The sequence below is a fragment of the Colossoma macropomum genome, unplaced genomic scaffold, assembly GCF_904425465.1.
Source record: "Colossoma macropomum unplaced genomic scaffold, Colossoma_macropomum, whole genome shotgun sequence".
Lineage (NCBI taxonomy): Eukaryota > Metazoa > Chordata > Actinopteri > Characiformes > Serrasalmidae > Colossoma > Colossoma macropomum.
The window spans coordinates 31,259,344-31,281,876 of NW_023494788.1; the positions used below are offsets into that span (position 1 = coordinate 31,259,344).

Sequence of the window (22,533 nt, forward strand, 5' to 3'; positions counted from 1 at the left end):
TGCAAAGAAACACAGTGGGGTGAAACACACCTTAGGTAAATGTCTCTTTCCTCTTAAATATAAAGGTTTATAAATAATTCTTGGTTGAACTTATAGATCTATAAAAAAAATAAACTGATAACGAACATTTGCATTACATGGAGTTTAAACTTCTTCACACCTCTCACAAAAATAGTCCTTAAAAAATCTCTGAAAAGCTTTTTAAGGAACCAATAGTGGTCTTCTATAGCATCCAAAATAAACCTTTTTAGCACCTTTACGTTTAAGAGTATAACTAAGAACTTAACTTTAAAACATACAAGCATAAATAATATACCAGTATATGTTTCATAAGATGTTCAATATAAGTGAAAGTGTTGTGGGCGGAATATACAATGAGAATATATATTTAATATTAAATATTAGACCACTTATTACACAGATAATTTATATCAACAATACATACTGAAATATTTCTGGTATCAAATTATTATACCTTGTCATTTCTCTCACATAAGAACTTGAGTTTCTGGGCCTTTTTATGCATGAAGACTCCTTCTAAATTTCCAGTTTCAGCTGATCTGAGTTCTATGGCTTTTTCTCCCCAACCCATGACTTGGTTTGACTGAAGATAGGCTGTGAAAACCAAACAAATGAAGAGAACATTTTGAGTTAACTATACATATACTAGTCAAATGTTTGAGTATGCTTGCTGTTAAAAAAGCACAAATATAATGAAATATCAATGTGACTGTAACTATTAAACATTTAAAAACAAAAACAACAAAAAAAACTTTTTTCAAGCATGTATACTGAATTTTTGAACAGTAATATCCCATTAACTATACATAAAGTGCTAAATAAGCACTAGGGCAGTAAAGCTGAATGTTATTTGTGCTGCATGCTTGACCTGTGCTTAATTAAGAACTTTATTAAGGACAAAATGATGGATTTGATGAAAAAAAAAAAGCCAAATTTTTATTTCTGCTTATTTCTGGGTATATAAGTAGCATAAAAAGATGTATAAAATTAGCACTGGAATACAGCACTGTGTTTAGTTCCTCATTTTAGATAAAGACAACTATTTGGACAGAGTAACCGAAATAAAAATTGGTATAAAGCTTTGCCATTGAGCTTTTTGTGTCTATGATCCCTCAGTAATGAAACTATTCCAGATTTCCAAATTCAACTGGGCCACTCCATGCCAACACATTTAAGGCTTTTCCGGCCTTATCATGCATTCCATGAAAACCAAAAAAAATGTCTTCCAAATAGTTTTTTAGTTAGGAATTTTAAAAGTTTCATTATAATTTCATTATAAATCAATATTGTGCAGTATTTCATCTTTTAAATGCAATCTTTCAGTCACGACATGACTGGACAGGCCTGAGGTGAGTTGATATAGAAAGACCCATATTTAATCAACCATGGCTTTCACTTGCCGTGGTTTGGAACCCTAGAACAGAAAAATTATGTCAAAATAGTTTGAACAAACAGGAAGGTATCTAACGGTGCATACTGGATATTTCTAATATTTAGGGGAATATAGCATCACTTTGATATAACACCTCATCATTTTACAATAATAAGGAAGTGTGGAGTCAGCGTTTCCTGCAAAATGGCTCCATCTGCTGGCTACTGGGTTCAGCCAAGCAAACGGCAAACTGCAAACTAGAGAGATGAGTGTTTGGCTATGGTCTCATTACAGGCCTTATTTCTCAGCTCAGTTTTTCTGCTCAGATCAGATTTTGTTCAGGTTTTTTTCTTGCTAAGTCATTTTGGTTTGATGGTTCATATTTGTGTATGAGAATGAGTCATAGCTGTCATTAGTATGAGCAGACCCAAAATAATCCATTTACATACCTCATACACACCATTTGTATACCTCATGCATCATACCAAAATATATATATATATATATATATATATATATAAAAAGGACTATATATAGGACATATATTACACATATTTCCCATGCAGCTATTCACATGAAATTAGATCAAATATTGGTTTTAACTCAATACATCTACAAAGCTACAGAAATCATAACATTCCAATCCACAAAAAAGTTACGTGCAATAAAGTGGAATGACACATGTAAAAGGTACTGAACATGCTAACTGAAATATATTTAATACTTGGTGGAGAAACCTTTGTTTGCAATGACAGCTTCATTTCTGTATGAAGAAACTAATCTCTTAGTGTTCAGGTGGGATTTTGGACCATTCTTTTACACAGTCAATCTTTAAATCTTTAAGATTCTGGGGGGCTGCTGATGAATCTTGATCTTCAGTTCCTTACACAAATTTACCTTTATTTTCTTCATGGAACTAACTGAGAGACACTTCTGCAGAATGTTTTGGATCGCTGTCCTGCTAGAAGGTCCAACCACATCTCATCCTCATAGTCCTGGTGGATGGCAACAGATTCTTCTCAAGAATTTACTTGGCTCCATTCCTCTTTGATGCTTTGGATTCCACCATGAGTAGAGAAACAGCTCCATACCGTGATGTTTCCACCTTCACTTTTCACTGGAGGCTTCTCCAAAGGTAGCCAACTTCAAACACCCTTCAACATACCTTTTCTTCAGTAATGGAGCCTTCTGAAGTGATCATGAATGGAGACAGTGGCGATGGAGTGCATTGCCTACACTGCAAAAATCGTTCATCAATTCAACCTAAAAAAATACTTCATGTGGAAACAAGTAAATTAACTATTTTCTTTTGTTTTGTTCAACCTAAATAAATACTTTAAATGAAGGACTCTTTCAATCAAGGTAATATTTTGAGCTGACTAGTTTAATTGCTTGTTACCACATGAAGCTATTTTTTCCAGTGCATTGTTTTCTCTGTGACTACTGTACCTACTGCTTCCAGGTCTTTCTGGAGCTCTTTTCAAAGGGGTTCTTGGCTCTTGGGTTCTTTTTCTGACCAACGTTCTGACTGCCTGGTTGGAAATCTTGTGAGGAGCTCCTGTGTGTGGCTGGTTGATTTTCAAGTGATGTTCCTTCCACTTGTGGATAAGGGCCACAGTTGTCCTTTTAGGAACAGTTAGAAGTTGAGAAATCATTTGGTAACCAGTGCCACTGCTATACTGCTTGTTGCAAAGGTCTAGAGAGCTCTTTGCTTCAACCCATCATGACAAATGATTTGTTTAATTGCAATCAGAGGTGGGTAACCTTTTTTTTTCAAAGAGTGGAAGTACTAACCTACCAACATGAAGTAACCCAGCTGATTCTAATTAGCAAGGGTAGAAGAACTAATTAGTGGATTCAGCTGGTTTTGTGCTTTGTTTATTTTATTATTATTATTATTTTTTTTTTTTTATTCTAATGCTTCTCTGCTTTAACACACCCACTTCAACTCAGTAAAGGGCTGATAATGAACTGATTAGGTGGAGCAGATTAAACACTAAATTGTGCAGAGCAGTGGACGTCCAGAACCAGGATTACTGCATTAGGTTTCTAAGTCTAAGTGATGTCCATGACAGAAGCATGTGGGATTTTAATGCATCTATATGAGGGATGGAAGGTCACAAGCATTAAGTTGTGGTTTTTACCCACAGAGATTTCTCCAGATTCCCTGAATCCTTTGATGATATTATGCACTGCAGAGGGTGAAATAACTAAAATTGTTGCAACTGCTAATTGAAGGACAGTCTTCTTAAACTGGAATATTCTCATGCGCATTTTTTGGCGATGTGATAAGCCTCAACCCATCATTGCTCATAAATGACTAAGCCTTTCCTGATTGCATGAGGTGTTAATATGTGTTTAAGATGTTTTTGAAAATTTCACAACTTAAATTGCCCTGTCCCAACTTTTTTGGAACATGCTGCAGGCATCAATTTTAGAGTGATTGTATATTTGCCAAAACAATCAAGGTGATATGGTAAAATCTAAAATATCTTGTTGCTGTAGTATTTTCAAAGTAATTTTTTTCTTTGGGTTTCACATACTGTCCCAACTTTTTGCGAAGTGGGATTTGTATGTGGTTATTTACACATGGACTTACACTGTAGGAAGGTTGAGGGCCTGCACATGCATTTAATACTTTCAAGCGTGAAAGGTTTAAATGCGTGTACAAGCCCTTAACCTTCCTTCAATGTAAGTTCACCTAGTAGTGTATGAGAAGGAATTAGCTATGACTAATCTGATATTAAACAGTAAACCACCAATGCCTGTATTTCTAGTGTAATAGTGCTTTGTCTGCAACATGTAAAAAGTAAAGTTCTTGTAAAAAACTAAAAAGACTAGCCACTCCAGAACACAGACGTAAACACCTTTGTACCATCTCCCTTGCAGCTACTGGTGGCTGGTTTATTTTCAGCAACTCACCAACAGAAGCAGGCATCTCTCCCCATTGCAACACCGTCTCCTTGGTGATGCGGCCGTAGGTGTCGATGTAGATGCCTTCGTCCTCGTAGCAAACCAACAGTTCCATCCCACTGCTGTTGGGCAGGATGATTATGGCATGAGGACGGATTGAGCCTTGGATCTGAAAAACACACATACAGATGCATATTAAATAAGCATAATGTCATACAGGCGTGTATAAATATTTGCCTGTAATTATGTGCAACTTATTTACACATCTCATTATAAAGTAACATATTTTCTGTCAAAATGTCACAAATCAAGTGAAATTCTATCTCAGTCATTTTGAACACTGGACACAGAACTTCAGAAATCCCTCTCTTATCTTTAATAGTGATGAGCTTGACGACTGCAGAAATGTGCAGCATGCTCATTTTTAGATTCTCTTCCAAAGATTACAATTAATAATCATAAATAGCAATTTTATTTTTAGGCAGGTCACTGTTAATGGCAAGTTTAGTAGTGTCCTTTATCTGTTGTGAAATACTTCTCATTAGCATATCTGCTGCACTAGCTACATTGCCAGCCTTGTGATTTAGCAAGAAAATAGATTTCTTTCTGAATCATTTAGGAATTTGTATCTTTTCAAGAAATCTGGATTTGGTAAATTTCAACCAATACTCTATCCATGCCTACAAGATGTTGGAGAGGCTTGCTAAAAGAAAACCTCCACTCTCACCAAACCCAAAGATTGACTGGTATTATTCTACAGTTCACAAAACAAAGATGCACTATATAATCCTATATAATCCTTCTAATTAGTGAGAATTATGAACAAACTTATCTCCATAGAAAAGCAATGCTAAAATAATAGAACTCTCTGAAGCAGCCGCATAGTAGTGTAAGGCCACTACGCCCAGTACCAAGTACTGGCTAGAAAAGTTTTAAGTGCCCCAGAAGAGTAAAGACTGTTAGTGCAGCACACTTGATTATCAGGGCCTTAGTGTACTCAGAGTAAGCATCATACTTATGTAGGTCAGTAGCCTGGGTTTAGGGTTAATCAATCAGCAGGTGTAACAGGAGTAGGGTAAGTTGTGGAAAGACATTGTGGGCAAGCCCATGCCTTAAAATACTCATGCAGCATGTCAATAAATGTTTATCAATTTTAAGTCATTCAGATTAAACTGGCTTTTACATGGAACCGGACAACTGTGTGTGTGTGTGTGTGTGTGTGTGTGTTTCAGATTTGCCGCTTTGCGGATGCTCTCAAAATTCAAGCAAATTCAGCTCTGACCCAGTTTGACGCTGACCTTTCCAAAGTGTAGCCAAGGAGACAAAGTGCTGGATATGACGTGAAATATGACCACTCTCATTTTTGTGGCCTTCATTTACTCAAAATCATAACCATTTTGTTTTTAAACTGAGGCACGTTTTGCAGAACTCCATGCGAATATGCTGGGTCAAGTGAATGTTTTTCATACTTTTACTGATCTACAGTGTGTGTTACAGTGTGGGGCTGTTTTTCTCCCTTTGGCATAATATACTCTATCAAATACCAGGAGAACATACATAAAACTGACTTTTCCTGACCATTGAATCAAGATCTTGTAAGGGCCATCCCAAACTCTTGATCTAAACCTCACTGAAAATCTGTGGGCTGAGCTGAATCCATGAGTGAGGACCAAGCACTCTGAAGGAACCAGAGAGATTTTTTGTACAGAAGGATCTTGGATCCCTTTATGTGTTCTCCCACTTCACCAAGCAGTATGACATTGTTATTTTGCTGTTATTTTGGGAAACAGATGGTGCACAAAGTACTAAGTACTAAGTACTGGAGTGGTGTTAATAATTGTAACATGTGTTTTTCAGTCATCTTTTGCTTCATTGAAAGATTAAATTTCTTTCATTTTTTCCCCATAATCAACAAAGATGTAACAATGTTGAAACTATTGAAAAAAGATCACTAAAAACTAGACCGATTTCCTCTAATTTCATTGGGTTCTGTAAGCATGGACCTCAACAAGTAAACAAAGGAATCTGGGGTGAGGAGATCTGGAGGACTGCCTTTAAAGAGCCCCTTCCAACAAGCAGCTCCCAAGGCACAGAAACGGAATCCACAAAGCAACAGGTGGAGCTGGATCTACAACAGGAGCAGTGGAAGACTGGAAAGACCAAAAAGTTACAGAGACTGAAAAGAGCAAGAATAAAATAGGACCAGGAGTGTACACAGCACTGCTCAAGAGACCAAAATCAAAGCAGTTTACAGGACTGGAACCAGAGCTGCAAGAAGGACTGGATTTGAAGTTGCATGAGATCAAAATCAGAGCTGCCTGAAGCACCAGAACTAGAGTCACTAACAGGGCTGAATGATGGTGGTCTGAAGGACTGCAAAGTGAATTGAACTGGAGCGTGGAACGTGAAATGGGCTCTGGGAAACTAGACTGACATGGGGAAGAGAGTGGGGCAAAAACAGAAACAGGGTAAGGGACAGCTACAGCAGCTCTATCAGTGATAGAAGCAAACATGACAGATACATGGGCAAGAGATGAGACTGGAACCAGATCTGAAAGAGGATCCAAACTGAGGTCAGGAGTTGGTACAGAAGCAGGGGACAAAGCTTGATGGAAGTCAAGAGCATGAGCCGAAGTCAAGCTGGAGTTAGGAGGTGTAGCTGAATTTGACAGGGGCACAAGATCAATAGCCAAGTCTATAAACAGTCATTTGTCAGCTTGGACTCAAAGATGTCGCAACAACAAAATGTCTTCCTGTAGTCTGGCACTGTTGCAATCTATTTACAATTGTTGCCATTCAAATAGTCTCGCTGCATCCATGATGGGCATGGAGCGGAAGCAAAATGCAAGTGCTCTGTCTGTTTAATAATACAAATACAAATACAACAATCATAGCAGTAGTTCATGTCCAGGCTAAAAACACAAGCAGTCACAGGATTATCCATACAGTTGGGTTGGCTAGAAACAAAATAGAACTAACTAGAAAAACACAGGCAAAACAAAGAACCAAGACAGACCAAGAAAGAGAACAGGGCAATGCTAGACTTATAACATGATGGGAAAACATGCTACTAAACGGAAAGACCTGGTACTAAAAAAGGTCTTTATACAAACAGGTTCACTGGACACAGGTGAAAACAATGATAAACAAAGAGGGATTTGCGAGCCAGTACAGGTGTGGGGACAAGTTTTTTTTTTGATGCACAAGAGAAATATAATAATGTGATTTCTAGTTGCATAAACAGTTGCTTTGGATTGATCATGGATGCCCTTCTGAGTCACAAAGATGAGCGCTGTAAGATTTTTTTTTTTTTTAGAAAATTTTAGTTTTACTTTTCCATTTGCTGACTTTGATGTTCATAGTTATGGTTAATTTGCACCCAGTTTGATTGTTGTGAGCTATGACAAACTGAAAAAAAGCTACCGGAGTATGCACTCTCATCTCAGGATGGCTGTGATTCACTGTTCCTGCCAACACTTCATTTTATTATGCCACTCAACACTCAATCCTAACTCATAACAGCCTTGATGCATAAAAAAAATAAATAAATAGTGGAAGTGTACTTTGTGAGATCTCATGAATATTTATTATTTATTATTAGTCTCTTACTTGACTACAATCCTATGTAAGGATAAAGAAGCCAGTTTCAATATTTTTTAAAATAAGTATTCAAAATAAGTAAGTTCACTTTATCAATGCTAACATTCTGACCGAGGGTGCTGAATGCTCATTACATGCATTATAAAATTTCACATCATGTTGCAATGCCACTATGTAAAATAATACTTTTTCCACCAATTCTTTTTGAAGAATTAATGCCATACTTTATGAAATACTCATCACAGACATATTAAACAAAAGAAAATCTGCTCTTTGACAATGAAAACAACAATATTTCTTGTACACCCACAATCTAGTCAACACAGGCATGCAGATTCTCTTGCTCTTTTTTGCTCTCTTTCTCTCACACACACAACCATCCACTGTACTTGCCTGACTACGAGACTGCCTCACACAAACTGTCCCATCTTCCTGCTGAGCCACTACAATCCTCAGCATCAACACTGGCATCCAGAGCCGCAGCGCTATCTTAATTCTTTGCCGTGGTATTCTCATGAGCACCGCTGGCAGGGATGGAGTGGTAGAATGTGTGGGTGTGTAAGCGTGCGCGCCTCTATGAGTGTATGCGTGTAAATCAGAAAGAGCATACAGATAATTAGAGAAAGGAAAGAGCAGCAGCAGTGAAAGATGTATGAAAAAAAGTGTGTTGATGTATGTAGATATGCATGTGGAAAAAAGCATGCGATGACATGGAGTGAGTGTGGCAAAAGCGCTGTGCAAAGGTTGCATATGTGTGCATCTGTATATTAGAGCAAAGACAGAAAAAGAGAGCGTTGGAAGGAAAGCACAAAGCAAGTGCAATAAAGAGAGAGCAAATGAAGATATGTGTAGCTGCATGTGTGAGAGAGCAAATGAGGATGAGAAAGCGTAAACGGCAACAGAAAAGCAGCGACAGGAAAGCTATGGAACACAGCCCTGCACTGCTTTCAGTCTCTGATTCTCTTGTGCTAGCCTCCAAATATATCTACTTTGTCACATTAGAAAAAAAAAACAGTAGAATAACAGGTCATTTCGAAAGGCTTATGCTTTGGGAGCACTTTAAGGTTGGGGAGGGGTATTTTTAGGCGAGCTATTGGTTAGGAGAAACTAGCACAGGCACACATGCACGCACACACAAGCTTAGCAAGATTTTGAGGGTAATATATGTGGGGCACCTCAGTAGAGTGTAGGCCTATAATGGGAATGGGTATTAAGAGTCATAGGTGGCAACATAGCCCTCTTTCCCTTTCTCGCTGTGTGTCAGGGAGCCACTTAGTGCTGATACACAGCCACGGTCTGTGGGTGTGTGAGATTCTCCTCAGAACAGTCATGAAAACACAGTATAGTCCAGCATCTCTGTAAGTAAAAAGACTGATATACTGGTGTGGAATGAATCTTTCTACATTAAAATAGCTTTACTGCTTAAAACTAACAATTATGTGACAAATTTTTTTCACATAATACATTGTGAAAGCAGACTGCCTTTTTCAAGTATAGATCTTTTTTGTTTTGAAGTTTCTCCCAGAGGCATGCAGCAAACACAGATCTGTTGCTTTAGGCCTGCCAAATTATATTTGTGCCATAAGCAGATGATCGTGTGTGTTTTTTCAATGGCTTCCAAATGGAGCACTGCAATGATCTCGCTTTATACGCCTGTGTTCCATCCCGATTTAAAAGTGAATCATAGTGTAATGGCAATCGGTGGTAAACAGCTCCTTCCTACACGATTACTGTAGTCAAGAGTAAAAGCTCAGCAGTGTGGGCGAAGCTGAGCTGAGAAGTATCCATCCTACAATTAGTCCAAATGCACCACACTGACAGTGTATGGTATTACTATGCTTATGAGGACAGAAGGACTTTGGTGTTAACCTTAAAGGGGAATTCCACAGATTTTGCTACATTTCTGCATTATTTAACGAGTTATAATTGTTAATATTTGCTAATATTTGACAGCTAGTTTTTAAATTGTGCGCTATGAGCATTCTGACCAACTTTAGATGTTCCAGATGAGTTTCTGTGTGTGTTTTAATAAATTGAGGCATTTAAGTGATCCAACAAAACCAATAATGTTGGTCAAAATAACAATAATAATTTTTAATTATATCTTCAGAAGTTCACCATTCTTTTTATATTCAAATGTTTATCACAATTGCAATATGTAGTTAATGTAATTAGATTAGGTTGTATTCAATTTTAAAAACTAACTAAAGGAAAACAGTGCCCTCCTCCCAAAACGCTACTGCTTATGTGTCCGGTGTGTTTAGACCACACATGCAAATATGATAGCAGTGTTGGGAGACAAATCAGCACACATGTAGAACTTATTTGACCAATTTGTCAAAATCTGTCCTCTGTTCAAACTCTAATGTATTACAGATACAAACAGCAGTATGTTCTTTTGCCAAATATGTTTTGTGAAACTAATCTTAACTAAATATGTAGTTTGTTTTTTAGTCTTTTGATGTAGGTGTAGTTGATCTAATATTATTACATACAATATGGTACTTTGTACACAATTCTTAAAGCATAGTGAGTATTAATAAAGCTTAAGGAGTGCTTTGGGACTTTGAGAGGTAAATGTAAGTATTTCTGTCTGCCATGTCCCCTAATAAGGTTTGATTTCAAAGCACGGTTGTAAGGCAGTCTGAAGAAGAAACTCACATGTGTGGGCAGATACAGGTCGTAGGGTGTTCCAGAATCGACATCGATTGCATGAAACCCACATACTGATCCATAGATGACCTTTAGCCTCTGTCCATCTTCAACAGTCAGATCCACGGACAGTGGCTTCTGAGGCAAAGAGGTGAATGACTGCACAAATATAAAGCATTACTGCATCACTGACACATTATTTATATTTCTGGCCAAAGTAACACAATAAAAATCACTGATATTTATTGCTAGCATGCTGTATTAGATACTGTAAAAAAAAAAACTACTTATTTTTGAGTGGGTTTTCTTAAAAGACTCTCTATTTGTCCAGTAAATAACACAGCTGGACAAAGCACAAAGAATATGAACACTTTCCTGAAGGTGCTCTTCCATATATGTTTGGTAACCTTATCAGCTACTTTTGTGTATTACGCACAGTTAAACATATTTGGTCAGCACAAATAAAGCAAGGAGAGCTCAGATTGTCTGTAAAGCAATCCATTCTTCACAAAATAGGCAGGGCAACAGTGTTACACAACTTGTGGTTGCTTTAGGGTAAGAAGACATGTATCTCTGTGCTAAAATAACCAATAAATGGATGAGTATGTCAAAACTGGAACAAGTCTCCCAGGATAATACTAAACTAGGACATTCTTCAAGGTGACCTCCTTAGTGAGACAAGCACTGTTTGACTCTATTCAAGCTAGATTTATTTTGACCTGGGGAGGTACTTCAATTTAAGTGATTATAGATCGGATCCATGATTTTAATTCAACGTCCAGAGCTTTTATAAATAAATTTGGGAATATTACACAGATACTATACTATGCAAGAACATGAGTATACAAGAATGCAATATATGCCAACAGCTTAAAAAATATTACCTTTAAAAGGTAGGTGGTGGATAGTTAGGTAATACTACACCTTATGGCTATGGCTTTGGTTCTTATTTTTGGTAATATATAACTTAAATTCACACAAGCAGTTTTTACTCAGTATTTATTTGTTCAGTGTTGACATTATTCAAATATGTGGAAACCAAAACTATTGCTTGGAAGACAAGCATATGCATATGCTAAGCTCCAAAAGAATTGGGGTAGTCATATTTGCTGTGCTTTTAGAAATTTACTGTCATCTAAACTCAGCAATCACTGCATGTTTTGTGTATTGAATCTGCACAGACTTCCTGAGATAAGATGTCTTGTATCTAAAAACACATATCTTAATGAATACCATAAAATAAGCCCAGAAATACAAAACCTAACAGTAACACAGGACTACATATGGGGTATTAGTATTATGCTATGGGTATATGCATGTGTGTTAAAACAAGCCATTAGTGGTTAAGCTCAGCCCTTTGTAAAATGAACATAAATCAACACGCAGTATACAGTAAAGCGAAAAGGCACTGTATCTCTAAATAAATGTTTACTTGTGTAAAGTTACACATTTAGTCACTAAAATGTGACACTTACTTTGAAAGCCATAAACTTGTGATATGGCTTAGGAGCCCATGCGTAGACTTCTACAGCATTCTTCAAGGCAATAACCAGGAATTTAATCTTTTCGTAACGCACTGAAATCACAAGTCAGATGTCACCGTTCATTACAGTTATAATTACAATATATAATCTATCTAAATTTTCTTACTTTGGCCAATGCATGCAGACCATCAATTAACTAAAAAAGCAGTAAACATAAATGCATCTGAACTCTACAGTGAAAGAGAATACTGGGGACCAGGAAGACATCTCTGACTGAATGTAACTATGACCCTGGCAACAGGAACTCACTGTTGTGGACAGATTCTTAAAATTACAGTTGTAGCCTTTGATGACTAACCCTATCTTACCATCTCTCCATAAAGAATTTGAGATTGCTCAGGTGCTGTTTACATTTTCTTCTTCTTTTTTCAGCATTCAAACAGACATGACTTCAGATATGGAGATGTCTGGATGCCATTTATCAACCTTGAGAATGCTCCAGATGGACCTCAACCAGGAAATACGGAGGATTCTCCATACACAAGGCTTTCTAATCACTGCTACCTACAAGCTCATTATTATCCTCACCCGTTTCCAACAAACTCAGCCACATAAACACTTTCATCCGTTACCAAACCAAAAATCTCAGCTATAATCACAAAACACAGTGGTCACGTGAAAAATAAGGTGGATACGGAGGAAAGATAAAAAAGAAGAAAAGGAAGGAAAAAAACAAGTAAAAATCAAGTGAACAGGGGAAGATGGGCTGTGAATGGGCTCAAACATGAATGACACCCTCCCCTCCCCATGATGTCATTGTCCATCGCAATGTTTATATTGTCTACTTTCTATATGCATATTGTGCGGATATTATACCAACATTGACCTAATTAAAAAGCAATCATGGATTTAGATTCCCTAGGTCTTTAAAGTACCAGGGAACACAGTATAAAGCCTGAAAATGTTTGTACGATACTAAAATTCAGTGTTATTTGAACATCCAACAAAGTTTGAATGAAAAAAAAAAGAAATATGATAAAACACTGCTTTTAAACAGTTTGGTGTTGGACCAGTGAAGCAGATTTTGTTCTATGACAACCCCCAAAAGAGCTAAGAGAAATAGTTTAATTTGAGAAGTCATTCAGTCTACTTTCAACATCAACAATTCTGTGACATATGTGGCAAGAGCACAAGTATCATTTTCATGTCACAACAGAGATAGCTTCAACATAACAGGGTAATTAAGGTAAAACAAGGCAAAATGTATTTAAAAAACATTATATCCTAAATATCCTAAACAGCCAACAGCTTTCTCTGACAATTCAGTCATTAAGTGGAGACTCACCAACTTTGTAGTGCACACACCCCTCCATGTCTCCCACTGAAGTCCAACCCTGTCTCTTCTCCACTTCAGGGTCATTATGTAAGATCTTATTCCTCAACCATGACAGGTAGTATAACCTCAGCTTGTTCTTTTTACCTGCCCATTTGACAATAAGATCCAAAAAAAAAAAATCACAAATATTATTAGTAGCATCGGGATTACTATTATTATTCAGCTAACATAGTGTATACATTTTCTAATTTGTCCTTAGTTAGTGTCCCTGAGTTTGATAACACACACTGAATGTTTTTACCAGTGTAGATTTAAGCAGGGGCATCTGCTTAGAGTGGGCTTTTGTAACAAACAAATACATAAAAAGCATGTGTCATATTAAGAAATTTAATATGATCAGCACCATCATGTGGCTCCATAGAAACACTATAGAAACTTTAGAGGGACTGTGAACAACTGGAGCAGATTTCAATTAAGTCACTTAATCACTGTCTACACCAAATATGACCCAATATGCTTACAAGTATACAAACCAGTGAAAAAAAAGTAAAAAAGACAGTGAGTAAAAAAGACAGATGTAGCTCTAAATATAATATGATAAAGATGATGGAATATAATGTGGTATTTCCTCTTGTAAGACATTGTACTAGTTTTAAATGCTGCCCAAGTCAGTAACCTGATTAATATATTATGTATCAATACAAGTCTAGATCCTTTTGTTGTAACTAACATAACAGGATCTCACCTAAAAAAAACACAAAAAAACAGCTACCTAACAGAGCATGGGCTAACACATGCATCCTACTTTAAGCTATATCTTAGGGTTATAGTATCATAGTATCATAGGATGTTACTAACAGCACAATTCTGACTTTGTACATGGGATGCAAAAAAAGAACAAATCAGATCCAATCCTGTAACAAATCTAGCCTGAAATAGCAGACACTTATACTGCATTATGTCATGTAGTTAAGTGTGCATTTCGTCCTATGGGGTAGTAGTGTTTGAGAAATTTAAGCATTAAACCTTGTTTTAGATGCCCCGATAGCTCAGAGTAACTTCCTTTGTCCTGTAAACAAAGTTATTAGAGCTTCAAATCATGTTCAGTAAAGTTACTACACTTTTACAAGCAACTGCCTGTACACAAAAATCTGTTCACTACTTAGTCTTACATATTTTTGTGTTGCTGAAACTAGAGATTCCCAGATCCAGGTTTGTTTTCTTAGCTCTACAGAAATACTACATAACTGGGGCAATACCTTCAAATTTCAACTAATTTCAACTAATTACACACACTCTACAACAAAAATCTGCAAGTTATGACAACCAGTAAAATCTAGTAAGCAAAATGATGTAGCTTTAAATATAATGTGATATGGATATTTCCTCCTGTAAGACACTGTACTATGTTTAAATGCTGTAATCTGAATAATGTATAATGTAACAATGCAAGTCTAGACACTTTCTGACCTAGATGTGCAACTATGTACTGTACCCTCTTGACAAAGGTATAGTGCAACTCGCTCTTGCCTTAAAAAAAACAAAACAAACAAAAAAAAACAACAACAAACAAAACACAGCTACTAGCGGGGGGGCTAACCTATGTATGCATTTATTGTTCGAGGTAATTTTATTTTGATCATAGAGGGGAAAATAGCCCCAATTCAACAGCTGACCAGCTCCAAAGTCAGGATTGTTAAACAATTACACTAGCAACAGCTGTAATTTTCTTACATGTAACATTTACACACACAATATTGTGGAAGGTCAAATAATATGGGGGATAAATTAACTTCCATTTTTTATCAGAAGAAATTTAGGCTTTAATTGCCCTGATATGCGCTCTTTAGTAAATCAAACCAAAGATGTAGAGAAAAAAAATGTAAGCCTAGTAAACACAAAACTGGAATGAACTTAAATTAAAGTCATAGCAGTCATTTTATAAGTCCTATTAGACTACCTTCATATGATATATAGATAACTTAGTGGCAACAGGTGTTCTTATTTGTAATTAAATTTTTTTGTTGTCCCAAACTCTAATACATGACATGATATAAGGGACAGTGTTAAAAATCTGCTTTTATAGTGAAAAACAATCTGAAATTACCACATTTATGAACAATGCGTATATGTATAATCTAGATATATGGACCACATGGTTAACAGCAATTTTCTGCAAAAGGCAAAGCTGGAGAAGTTGTTTTACTTTTCTTTTTGTTATTTTACTTTTGGTACACTAAATGTAATTAAAGCATTACAGTACTAAGCAATAACAACAGTTTATGAGACTCAATTAACAGTTTGTATGTATTGCAGAGGACAGTAGCACAGAACTGATAAAAAGGGGTGAACTTTGAAATACAAGATCCCATAGACATGCAAGAAAAAATGTTAAGAAGTATTACAAGTACAGTGAGGAAAGAATGATAGGAGCAATAGAGGAGGACAGAGAAAAAGTGAAGACAGGGAGAATCCATCAGTCAAGGCCTGGAACAGCCAACTTTGTGTTTGTGTACAAAATTAGGCCCAATTTCAGTTATGGCCTATATTTAAGCTAAAGACAGTTACCACTGAAATAGTACACCTAAAATAGCATTAGTCTGTGTTAATTTATCAGATGTAGGTTGCAATGTAATGATCAAAAGCTTTTCTAAATTATACTGCCTCAAATGACCTAACCCAGTAGGTTCCACATTATCTGAACAAGTTAAGCTACTGTTCATTTTGGTTGTTTATTCACTGCAAATTCCATTAAACACAGAGGTCAAACCACTGTAGTTTAAACTACGGTGGTTCCAACTAGCAAACTACTGTGGTCTGACTGAGCAGCAATGGTTTTGGGAATAAGTTTTAGTTGGCTGTTCGTTAGTTTAACATACACTATGTTTGTTTAGCGGGGACTTGCACCCATGTTCAGGAACCCTGATATTTCTAGCTGAAACTATTGTTGTAATGGTTTTCCCTCTTACAAAAACACAGAGCAAACACTATACCTTTAGCTATATATCCTCTGTCCAGCAAATTACGGCATAAGGTATGTCACTTGTGATTACCTGAGATAGTTATGAGCACATTGAGGCCTTCCAGTACATCCATCTGTTGGAAGCGCCTGCGGCTGATGAGTGAATAGACTTTACCCTGACCACTGCGGTCCAGCAGCCACAGACCATTCTCAGTACCAACCAAGAGATTCACACCTAGATACCGGAGAAAATGCCCTATTTAGCACTACACATACATCAAGTAATCTCAAAAATGTACTGAATACAGCTACAGATTTTCCCCATTCACTACACAGTGAAGTATGGCTTACCCCACAGACCAGCACACAGGACCTCAGCATTGAACTTCTTTTTATATTTGCGTATCTCTGGTGTGTCACTCTGGGGACGGATGTTGGCAGGGTTCACATTGACAACTGAGCCTTTCCTGTGGTTCTGTCTCTTGATTGGTTCAGCCTTTACACTGTCTACAGAGCCAGACAGACAAAGACAGAGAGAGAGAGAGAGAGAGAGAGGAGAGAGAGAGAGAGAGAGGTGTAGAGGTATAAATACTTTAATATTAAGAGACAATTTATACATTTATTTACACTCTCCTTCAACTTTGCCTGTAGTGTACTTTAAAAACAAAAATGTCAGGAGGTCAGAATAGCTAGCTTTTCACTCATTGCTTTTCATCTATGCTCACTACATCCCTTCTGCTATGACTAATGATATACAACAGTATGGATTTCATGATGAGTATCTGAAACAACAAACTGACCAAGGACAGCTTAAGACAAAGAGCAAGTTGGACAGAGATAATGACTTACTCTGACTATTTCCTTGTGGGCTCTGAGGTGGAGAGATCTGTAGCAAGCGAGGATCTATGAATGGCGTGAAGGAGGAGGAAGAAGATGAAATGTTCTTTGCTTGCTGGCCATTAAGTGGTTTCTGCAAACACATTTATCTCACAGATATCAAAGCTCAAGACAAATAAATGAGAAGAATTTAAGATGACTATATGCATACTATGCATGTAATGGTCACTACAAGAAAATGCTCTCCAGAATCTCCACAGTAGGAATATATCAGGGGTCTCAAACATTGGACTTGATAACATCGCCTGCTACAACGGTCAGTTTTTAATTGTAAAATTTCTTTAATTCAAATATATAGCACAGTTTGGCCATATCCTTGCTTTGATTTATATGAAATTATATGTTTCTAATGTTTTTTTTCTAAGCAATACAGTGTTAATGTATTTAGATTTTTTCCTTTTTTTAGCAATAAAAATTAATGAAAACCTCACTCTGTGTGAACCTAATGTTATAGGTCATAATAAGGTTCTTAATGCTGTTAATGGTACCTCGGAATGAGGGCTCCATCGAGAAGGAGACTGAGGGCAGATGAGGTCATTCTGGTTCAGGCCTGGGGACTCATGGCTTAGACTTTTGTGCAAGATGTCTGGGAGAAGGTAGTTGTCATTCGACTCTAATCCAACATTACTGTTATCAGCTCTCACCTTGGAGGAGGACACAAGAGTATATCTCATGTCCTAACATCAGTGATGAAAACATTACAACTAAAAGGAGGAAAGGAAGCTCAAATACAAAACCTGCGATAAGCTGAGCTTACATTCAAGCTCTCAGCATACAGAAGACGCCCTCTAGTGTACATCAGTCAAGCACACAGGACAAGAAGTATGTCTGTGAATGTTTCTACAGACAGTTATTAAAGAGCACCTCAATCACATCCAAATCTGTCATAAAGCACTATTTGGTCTGATCTGAGGTTAGCACCATTCTCTTTCTTTTACCTACATAGCTGTTATTAAACTGCTAGTGTGTTTTCTTCAACTAGCCAGTACTATGATTACTATGATCAGTGTGCACTGATAATGTGATATATGGACAACAGTCATCGCTGCTATGGACCGACAGCTGGTCTATGTTTTTCTCAACCCACTGTCCTACTTTGCTGTGCTTAATGGCTATATACTCTTTTGTATATTGTATAGTTTATTGTGCAAGATTTTGTATACTTTGTACAGTTTTGGCTGTTTTTATTGTATTTAGTTTTGTTTGTACTGTTGTCTGCTGCTGCTCCGTATTAAATGTAGAACCACGTCTTGAAGAAACCATTTTTCGTTCACTGTAGTGAGTAGTAATAACAATAAAGCTGACTTTGACTAGAGCATGTTACCTAAAAAACCTAAAAAGTATTCTTTCAAAAGATAACTGGTGTGTATCAGATCATCATTGTTTGAACAGCTTCTCTGTAGACTTCTTCAGGTTTGCATCCAAAATGCCTTTGTTTACTTTGGTACACCAGTTTACTATAATTAACAAATGCAGTAATGAATAGTGGTAAGTCAGTGAAAAACTGTTTGCCACACTTAATTAGTGGATAATGTCTATAAACATTGAATAAGAATTGTTGGTACTTATTGTGCTTTATTTTTAAAGATGAAGATAATTTACCCGTTGTGGGATAAGATTGCAGTGAGGCTGTAGAACTATATCTTCAGGGGCTCTTCGGAAAAAATTACTCCTGTCATTACTCTGTGGTGACCTGTTGTGAGAGAGTAAACAGATACAGTAAATGTTTTAGGAAATTGCAGTATGATTTCAAAAATTCAGATAACACTGTGAGACATAAGACCAACAACAGTTACAAAGAAAACTAATTTCCAGTAGCTGAACCTTTCACTTATGGTGGTCTATAAAGCAATCACTGCAGGGAGTCCATGTCCATCTTGAATTATATAGCAAAATCCTGCCATTGTAGTTCTTGACTGGTGAATGTATGTCAACACTCTTCAGCACAGTGCAGACATTCACTTCAAATTTACACACTTAATGTCTTTTGTCTTTTTATGTATTCATAAGCATAAACAAAGATATGTTTTAAAAAACAAATTGATTAGGATTCAGATAGCACAAATTAATAACAATAGTACTTTGTTGCAAAGCTGTTGTTGGCTATTACAGTTTTGAGATGTATATGGTAAGAAACAATTAGCTCTTTCCTGCACTCTGAGCAAACCATCTTCAATTCCCCAAGGTTACCAGGGTCCCTTTGATGGATTTGCGATTTTAAAATTGTCCATTCATTTTTAATGGAATTAAAGTCAGGAGACTGGCTAAGCCATGCAAGCATCTTTACCTTTTTCCGTTAAGGGTCATGGTCTCATTGATAGTTCTTTGTGTAACTGCTGTTCCTGCTACTTTCAGGTTGTCATGCAACTCTTTTCAGGTAACTGCTGCTTCTCTCTTACCTTCATTATCATTAGTCTAAGACAATTCTTGCATGGTGCATCAGTTTATGACCTTCCATGAACTTTCCAACTGCATGCTAGCAAACCAATTTGGTTATGCTACTACTTCCATTAGAGTGTAGTTTAATAATGTTGCTATTGCTACTTGTATGACAAGTAGATGCGTGTTTCGTGTTAGAGGGATTTCTGTTATCATCCAAGTACAGGAGATGAAAGTATTCCTTTAACCCAGTTTAAACATCTCTGGCTCACATACAATGGCACAGTTCGCTCAAGTTGATAAACTTTTTCATAGAAAAGAGGAAAAAAAAGAGTACTTATGAAACAGGCTGACCTGCTCTTTTCATCATCATCACTGCTCCCCACCTCATCACTGGAAGAAGAATACTCTGTGGCTTTTACAAATGGACTGAGGTGAGACTTGTGTCTAGGGCTCAGATGGAAGTCCTTAAAAATGAAGAATTTATTCTTAACTTCGTGACTGACTTTATGTCAAAATTGATTTCAAAATGATTTATAGCATGCAGCTTTCTTGCTATGCTAGGATATGTATATGCAGTACCTATCATCACTGTCCAAAAAAAACAAAAAACAATTATCTCCATTTTTAATTTTCGACATCATTTGAACACAGCAGCTGGCCTTTACACTGTGTGAACAATTCATGACGAACAGACCAACAGAAATTATCCAAAATTGCTTAGAGTGAAATCGCTTTACATGAACTTGCACTAAAAGTAAAGGACATTTTGCCCTCTCCTGTAAAATTACTATTTTGGAGATATTTGTTTGTTTCTTTGGATGGTGATTATATAGATCCTCTAAAGTAGGTCAATTAATCTAAAGTAGAATATAATACAGCTTTCCTACTGCAGGATCCATTCATGAAATCAGTCTTGTAATGTATTCAAGGGAAAGATCATTGACATTATGAATGAATTGCATCTTCAATATGGAATAACTTTTTTTTTTTTAAAGCACTTATAATAACATTTGGCCAATATTCTAATGTGTTACTTGTGTTATTTAAGAATGTATTTTAACTAGTGAAATCTACTTCAAAATTGACAATTAATGTAAATATATAACCGTAATTAAAATTTATGTGAGTTAATTTGAGCTCTGTGTTGTTTCATTGTTAGAGAAAACATAAGCCATACACACATGCATATAGACAGAACCTGGGTATAATAACCTAAAGTTACCTGATATTGAAATGATGTTCCTGAACACATATCTGGAGAGTTCTTGAATTGCTGAATATGACTGTGGTGAGAAGAACTTTCTGAATGATGGTAACCTGTAACAAATCAAGAGAAAATCATCTCCTTTACCTACATTTAGGAGCATGTCCTCTGTATATTAATTGTGATATTGTACTAGTTTTAGACTGCTCTTTGTACGCAATTTTTTCTTTTGGAATACTACATCAAAAAACACAAAAAATCTAAGTACAAACCCAAGTAAAAGTGATATCTTCTATCCAGCAACATTCTTTGACACTTATTTATATATAAATATGTATAAATGTATGTACAGTACACTTTTGTATTTGTTATTTAGTACACATCCACTGCAAATATCCACCTTAAATGCACACATATTAAGGGACTGTTTCATAAAACTCAGCAGTAGCCACACCACACAAAATGTAAGGTAAAGTAAAAAAGAGCTTCATAAAGTCACTGTAGCAGTGATCAGTGAACCAGTGTCTTTAACGCTTCATACATGTTAAAACCCCCATCTATTTCGCTGCCAAAATGGATACAATGAAAGAAACAAAAACAAAGAAAGAGAGAGAAGAGAAGCTATATTGCCAGACAAACTACCAAAGCTATGAATTTTAAGGAAAGAAGTAATAAAAAAAATAACACATAACTTTTAGTCAGGAAACAAACTGTCAAAAACAAAAATTACATGCGTATGCAAATCTAATTATAACATCTTTTAAATTCAACTGATGACCTGAATTATTGCCAAAGCCTACATTAGTCCAAATAGTTCTAATTTGTCTAAATGCTTTTTTTGAAAAAGTTTTGTGTGGGACGTATGCTGTGCAGTCCATTACTTATTGTTCTCTTCCGCTTTCAGGTCGTCCTGCAAAGTTGGCTTCTCTAAGAGCATGCCGCATATGTCCAGGGACGACTAGTTGTTGTTCCATTTCCAATTGGATCCAAACTGCATTATCGAACCAATTGTATTGAAAGGGCTGTTTAAGGTATGAGGTAATGATCTGTACTTTTCCCATTTAAGTGTTGTTTAAGAATGCTGTCTCTGAAAAGTTTAGGAAGCTCACCTTCACCATAATTGCTACTTGTTGCAATTTGTTCAGTGGGCTAGCTGAAGATAAAAAATTAACTGAAAAAAGAATATCTTTTACCTTCAAACATTATATATATAATAAATGAAAATTATAAAAAGAGAAAAGGAGAGCTGACTAAGAATGTAACTGGCCAACATGTGAAAACAATAAAGAATGACATCCTAAGTTTTGAACTAAGGTGAGATTTCAGTAGTAGCCATGGCAACAGAAATAAATCATAAATGAAACTTACACTATACTAAGCCTCCACTAGATGGCTCCACGTTCAACAAGCCAGAACAAAATGCACCTCAGTACGCAACACAGTACATGGTGTAACATGGTGTTATAAAGCAAGTATCATTCATAAACTTTACTCTGAAGGCTCCCCACGTGCACACACCTGACTCAGTGCTGCTTATGCTGCTATGAGAAGCTGGGAACGGTACCCTTTTCTCCTCAGCAGACATGAGACCTCCACTGCACATGTGGTAAACAAAAGGGAAATGGATGAGAAGAACAGAGCATAGGTCAGTGCTGATCTCAAGAGCAAGAGGGAGCTACAGAGCTACGAGTATGTAGTTGCATTTTTTAA

General features: G+C 36.5%; 1 protein-coding gene across 7 annotated transcripts in view; it reads right to left on the bottom strand.

Annotated features, from left to right (window-relative positions):
• Window positions 1-22,533, bottom strand: part of si:zfos-2326c3.2 (mitogen-activated protein kinase kinase kinase kinase 4) — a 54,756-nt gene that overhangs the window by 1,564 nt on the left and 30,659 nt on the right. For 3 of the 7 annotated variants that reach the window (XM_036569184.1, XM_036569188.1, XM_036569183.1), the window contains 13 exons: window positions 22,342-22,418; window positions 20,842-20,936; window positions 19,971-20,083; window positions 18,840-18,930; window positions 17,726-17,881; window positions 17,190-17,310; window positions 16,692-16,847; window positions 16,432-16,575; window positions 13,388-13,522; window positions 12,034-12,134; window positions 10,568-10,717; window positions 4,316-4,475; window positions 476-615 (listed from right to left, as the gene is read on the bottom strand). In XM_036569184.1, coding sequence (XP_036425077.1) covers window positions 476-615; window positions 4,316-4,475; window positions 10,568-10,717; window positions 12,034-12,134; window positions 13,388-13,522; window positions 16,432-16,575; window positions 16,692-16,847; window positions 17,190-17,310; window positions 17,726-17,881; window positions 18,840-18,930; window positions 19,971-20,083; window positions 20,842-20,936; window positions 22,342-22,418 — 1,639 coding nt within the window. Of the gene's footprint in view, window positions 1-475; window positions 616-4,315; window positions 4,476-10,567; window positions 10,718-12,033; window positions 12,135-13,387; window positions 13,523-16,431; window positions 16,576-16,691; window positions 16,848-17,189; window positions 17,311-17,725; window positions 17,882-18,839; window positions 18,931-19,970; window positions 20,084-20,841; window positions 20,937-22,341; window positions 22,419-22,533 lie in introns of those variants that run through there. The other 4 variants (XM_036569185.1, XM_036569187.1, XM_036569186.1 and 1 more) reach the window with 4 other exon arrangements.